This window comes from Austrofundulus limnaeus, unplaced genomic scaffold (assembly GCF_001266775.1).
Source record: "Austrofundulus limnaeus strain Quisiro unplaced genomic scaffold, Austrofundulus_limnaeus-1.0 Scaffold915, whole genome shotgun sequence".
In the NCBI taxonomy this organism is placed as follows: Eukaryota; Metazoa; Chordata; class Actinopteri; order Cyprinodontiformes; family Rivulidae; genus Austrofundulus; species Austrofundulus limnaeus.
In genome coordinates, this window is record NW_013953317.1 from 10,886 (window position 1) to 16,746 (window position 5,861).

General features: G+C 41.6%; 1 protein-coding gene across 2 annotated transcripts in view; it reads left to right on the top strand.

Moving 5' to 3' along the window:
• The window catches only part of cebpg (CCAAT enhancer binding protein gamma), a 5,877-nt gene extending 3,823 nt beyond the window's left edge, over window positions 1-2,054 (top strand). The window contains exons 2-3 of one of the 2 annotated variants that reach the window (XR_001312218.1): window positions 120-1,495; window positions 1,565-2,054. Coding sequence is in view for 1 of the 2 variants with exons in the window: in XM_014029498.1 (XP_013884952.1) it covers window positions 225-725 (501 nt within the window). In the remaining variant the exon portion in view is untranslated. Of the gene's footprint in view, window positions 1-119; window positions 1,501-1,564 lie in introns of those variants that run through there. The other variant, XM_014029498.1, reaches the window with a different exon arrangement.
• Window positions 2,055-5,861: the final 3,807 nt, after the last annotated feature.

Here is a 5,861-nt window from a genome sequence, read left to right on the forward strand (position 1 = left end):
GTGTGTGTGTGTGTGTGTGTGTGTGTGTGTGTGTGTGTGTGTGTGTGTGTGTGCAGCTGCGGTGTTGTGAGTCCACGCTGACACAGTTTGACGTAAACCGCGTCCGTCTCACTCCTCAGGCTTCCTCCGGTCGGCCGGTGTTTTTCTCCACTTCCTGTCGCCACCCGTCTCTACACCTGAGGAGGCCCGGGTCAGAGCTCAGCACCTGCAGGCAGCACATCCAAATGAGCCGGCCGTCCCAGCCGAAACCCACTTCAGCTGACCACAACGGCGTGAGCGTTATCCAGAGCCAGGCCCACGCCGCCCCCTCCTCCTCCTCGTCCCTGCCGGCGGCGCTCGCCGGACTGCAGCAGGTCCCCCAGCTCGTCCCAGCCCACCCTTCCTCCACCGGAGGCAAAGCTCTCCCCCCGAGCAAGATGAAGAAGCCGTCGGTGGACAAGGACAGCGACGAGTACCGGCAGCGGCGCGAGCGCAACAACCTGGCGGTGAAGAAGAGCCGCATGCGCAGCAAGCAGAAGGCCATGGACACGCAGCAGCGCGTCAACGAGCTGAAGGAGGAGAACGAGCGGCTGGAGGCCAAGATCAAGCTGCTCAGCAAGGAGCTGAGCGTGCTCAAAGACCTCTTCCTGGAGCACGCGCATAATCTGGCCGACAACGTGCAGCCGCCCGCCGGCCCCGAGGGCACCAGCCCCGCCTCCAACAACAACCCCGCCAGTGCACAGTGAGGGGGCGGGGTCACAGGGATGTTATTTATCTGCAGGTAACCTGGAAACAAGCCTCACTACTTCGCCCCTTTTCTTTCCCTTTTGACCTTGTTCAACCCCGCCCACTCACTGTCAGGATGCCTGGAGGCTCCGCCCACTCACTGTTTGGATGGTTTTTCACTTTTTTTTCCTGACTTAAAACATATTTGCTGTAAGAAAACAGTAACTTTGTGCTGATTGAACTGAGCTGGAGGAACCGAGCTTCTGATTGGTCGGTTTGGAGGAAAGCGTCGGACTTAGACGCCGACTCGTGGTTCCACTTCCTGTCTGCTCCACTGGACGCTCTTCATCTTTCTGTTGTTTTTTTGTTTGTTTTTTTTAGACTAAAGTTTTTTCACTACATCTTGATGTTTAAAGGACAAACCTATGAGCGGCACCAGAACCGGGTCAGACTCTGTTCTGTGGACACGTTAAAACGACCCGGGTTCTCAGAGGGCAGAATTCTTTTTTTGAGGTCGTGTTGCACATTTTAACGTTTGTGTCGGACGTTTTGTGCTGAGGTGGAACCTACAACTGGACCGCAGCACGTGAACCTGTACATCAGAACTGTAGGGAGAACCAGTCTGGGTCAGAACTCCGGGACACGTTTAATGGGACTGCGAGGCCTGAAAAGAACCGTTGGATTGTTTGGTACAGAACCAGTCCGGTACGAACCAGAAGTCTTGTTCTGGGACCTGAATGATTAGTTCTGATGTTTGTAAACAGGAAGTTCTGATATGACAGAACAGTCGGTGTTGAAACGCTGCACACAAACACACCTGTCTGGACCCCGCCCCCATCCGGGGGCGGGGTCCAGACAGGTGTGTTTGTGTGCCAAGTGCCGGGCGGACGCAGACGCCTCAGCCTCCTCAGGTGAACCGCAGCTTTAGGTAAATCCAGGTTGAAGCCGGGCCGGGTTCCGCCGAGGCCTGAGCAGATCCAGACAAGTCCCCCGCCCCGTCGCAGAGAAGTGGGCGGGGCTCAGACTCCATAATTACCTGAGCTTTGTGCAGGCATGTCTGGAGTCCTCGTCGCTTTTTTTGGACCCGGCTCGGCTCTGAGCGGGGATTAGAGAAAAAAAAAAGTTTTTAAAATAAATTCTTTTGGTAATTTTAGTTTAAATGCAGAGTCAGAAGCTGAGAGCTGTGCAGAAATATCAAAGTCATCACAAACATAAACACTAAAAGCTCAGAGGCATCAGCTGCTAATTAGGACATTTTGAATCAACAACCTAATTAATTATATGTCATTGAAAGTTTTATTTTTTGTCAAAAAGCAGCGACTGATTTATGACTGTTTGATTTATGACTACGGTACGACAGAGTATTAGGGCCAGACAAGATTTTTGTTAAATCACGAGAATAAAGTCATAATATTACAACATTATAGTCGTATAAAAAGAAAGTCATAATATTACGAGTTTAAAGTCGTAATATTACGACATTAAATTAGTATAAAAATAAAGTCGTACCATTAAGATAATAAAGTCGTACTATTACGACATTAAAGTCGTATAAATATAAAGTCGTAATATTTCGAGTTTAAAGTCATATTATGAGATTAGTCATAAAAATAGTCAATATTATGAGAATAAAGTTGTAATATTACAAGATTAAAGTCATAATATTACAAGAATAGTCACTATTACAACATTAAAGTCGTATAAAAACAAAGTCGTAATATTACGAGTTTAAAGTCGTAATATGAGATTAAAGTAAAAAAATTAAGTCAATATGAGAATACAGTTGAAATATGAGATTAAAGTCATATAAAAATAGTCATATTGTGAGAATAAAGTCGTACTATTACGAGACTAAAGTCATATAAATAGTCATAATATGAGAATAAAGTTGAAGTATTACGAGATTAAAGTAATATTACGAGTTTAAACTCGTAATATGAGATTAAAGTCATACTATTACTAGATTAAAGTCATATAAAAATAGTCATAATTTATGAGAATAAAGTCATAATATTACGAGTTTAAAGTCGTAATATTATGACATTAAATTAGTATAAAAATAAAGTCGTAATATTAAGAGAATAAAGTCGTAATATTGCGACATTAAAGTCGTATAAAAATAAAGTCGTAATATTACGAGTTTAAAGTCATAATACAAGTTCTCATAAAATTCTCATAAAATTACGTCTTTAATTTTGTAATAATAATAATAAAAAAATTCATAAAATTACACTTTGATCTTGTAATAATAATAAAGAAAAATCTCGTGTGTGGCCCTGATACTCTGTCGTACTACGGTAACTCTTCTAGGACAAATTAAAAGCGAGAAGCGGTGAAGATTAAAGCGTGGACTGAAAACATTGAGTTTCTCCGCTCAGCTTCAGCTTCAGGCTCCTGCTGAGGCTCTGAGTCGTGTGCAGAGCACAGCCTGCGTCTTTTTCACTTTTCTATCACTGTTTTTTCTACTCTTGTATTCCAGCAGCAGCATGTTGTAAAAGGAGGCGTTTGCATGAAAAGCACTTGCGGGGACGGAGCTGTGTGTCAGAAAAGCTCCTGTGGTGGTTTTATTTTTATTTTTATTTTTTTGTCTGTTTGTGTTGGTCTGAATGTTGCTGAGCAGCATTTTCTGTCACTCAGCTTTTTATATCGGAACTGTGGGAGAGGAGCTGTAATGTTTGTTGTAAATTAAATTCAAGTCTAAAAGTTGGGCTGTGTTTTCTTTCCTCGTCTGAATGAACTCGTTTTCTCTGTTTTCTGAACCTCAGCTCTGACTGCCACAGGCGTAGAAATGAAGTACATTTTACTTTGTTAAAGTACTTCGGTCATTTTTTTAAATTATCCTGAATTTTATCAATTTTTTTATTGTAACTTTTATTTTGTTACATTCAAAACAAAAATTAAAACCTTTACTTTAAAACTGAACCTGTTGTTACAGGTTAAATATAATCAAACTGAACTGAGTATATTAACTCAACCCAGGTTACTGGTACCAGTTTGCTTCAGTAAATTCAACACTTTATTTCTTACAGTGTGTAAAATACTTTTACTTTCCTGATTTTTGTGAGCAGTTTTATGCATGGGTGTAATTTGCAGGGGGGTGTAGGGGGGTTATGACCCCCACAATATTTTTGATCCAGTCAGTATAAGTCTATAAATTATGTGTTGTAATTTCTCCATATCGTAAATACTTTTAAGAAATTTAGGGGTAACACTTTACAATAAGGTACACAAAAAAGCGTAACTACTGAGGAAGTACGCAGGGACTATTGAGTAGTTACTGAGTAGTTCCTCAGCAGTTAAGCTTTTTTTTGTACCTTATTGTAAAGTGTTACCACTTTAGGTCTGTCGTATCCTAAAAATGTAAAATATGTAACTTTTGGGAAAAATAGTGGGGAAAAAAGCCCAATCATACTGTACAACCCCAACATTTCTTTAATTGTTTTACTAAAACGATTCAATAAATAAATAGGCAGACAGCATACCCCCCCCCCCATCATGATACACCTAAAGTTCACTGTTACTATAGTACTTTTACTTTTTATCAGTCTAATTCATTTTTACCAAAGTTATTTTCTGTTAAGGTATTTTTATTTGTTTTTTAAGTACTTTGAGTACTACAAGCTCCATCAGAAGAAACATTTATAGTATGAACCACAGCTTAGAAAAATCAAAGCTTTATAACTTCAACATTAATAAATCGAATCTGATGTGAATTAATTTTTTGTTGCTCCCCTAAAATTTGACTAATTAGTTATTTAGTGCTTTTATCGGTTTGTTTTTGCTCATTTAAGCTTTTTTATTTTAGCTTTTTTCTGCAATTAAAGCTACTTTTAAGCCATTTTCAGTTAATTTTAGCTTTTACCTGCTTTTTCACCTATTTTCTGCTCTTTTCAGATATTTGAGTAATTCAGTTTTTTGTGCTATCAATTGGTTTTTGCTTATTTACGCGTTTTATTCTTTTAGCTGTTTTCTGTAATTTAAGCTACTTTAGCTATTTTCAGCTAATTTTAACTTTTTTCAGATAAATTCACCCTTGTGATAAGTCTAGCTACTTACTGCTTAATTGAGCTCTTTCTGCTTCTTTGGCCTAGATTCAGCTTTTTCTGCAACTTTTCTGCTCAACTGACCGCCTGGTTCGCCTGTGAGCTGGTTCTGAGTGTGTACTTAATGTAATTTGAAAGAATTGATAAAATATATAATTTTTATTAGCAATTTAGTCACAAAAATGTTTCATAAGTTGACATAAGTTGTCTAGTGTGACAGGGCCTTTAGACTTTAATGTAGCCAATTTTAGCCTTTTTTTCTGCCTTTTCAGCTAGTCAAAAAGAAAAAAATAGTATAGGTCCTCTGGACGGGTTCTTCTCTAATGAAACGTTTCGTCTCTCCTCCAAGAGACTTCTTCAGTTTGAGAGTTTCAGGCAAAACTGAAACCAGGCCTGAAACTCTCAAACTGAAGAAGTCTCTTGGAGGAGAGACGAAACGTTTCATTAGAGAAGAACCCGTCCAGAAGACCTATACAATTTTTTCTTTTTGATTTTTTACCTGGATTACTGAGATGCATCAGGACTTTTGCCATCTCAAAGATTCAACCCCTCCGGGGTTTGTTTACATCGCAAAATCCCACGAATCCGGCCGCGGAGGAGGTCTCGCGATATTTCACCACAAGACCTGGAAGGTTACTCAGTTCACAAACCTCCCTCAACCTCTTTCGAGCAGACTGTCTGCTTACTATCCAGCCCTACCCCCACCATTGTTGCTACTATTTATTGCTCACCCAAACGTAACACCTCTTTCATAAATGATTTTGGAGCTTTTCTCGCCTACCTCTCAGCCCTTTCACCCAACATTGTTCAGCTGAGAGACTACAACATTCATATGGTTGAAGACAACAACCCACTCACCAGAGACTTTCCATCCTGCCTGGACAGCTGTGGCTTCCGGGGGGGGGGCTCGGGTCCTCTGGTCCTGTTGGGCCGTGGCCCGGTGGAGGGGGGTCCTTGGGGCCCGGTCCTCTGTGCCCTTGCCTGGATCTTCCTTGGTGCGGTGGACTCTGGCGGGGGCCTCTGGGTTTGTCGCTGCTGCCCCGGGGGGGTTCTGCATGTGGCTGCCCGTGGGGCTCTTCTGTTTCCCGCCTGTGGTCCAATCTGGGGGGTGGG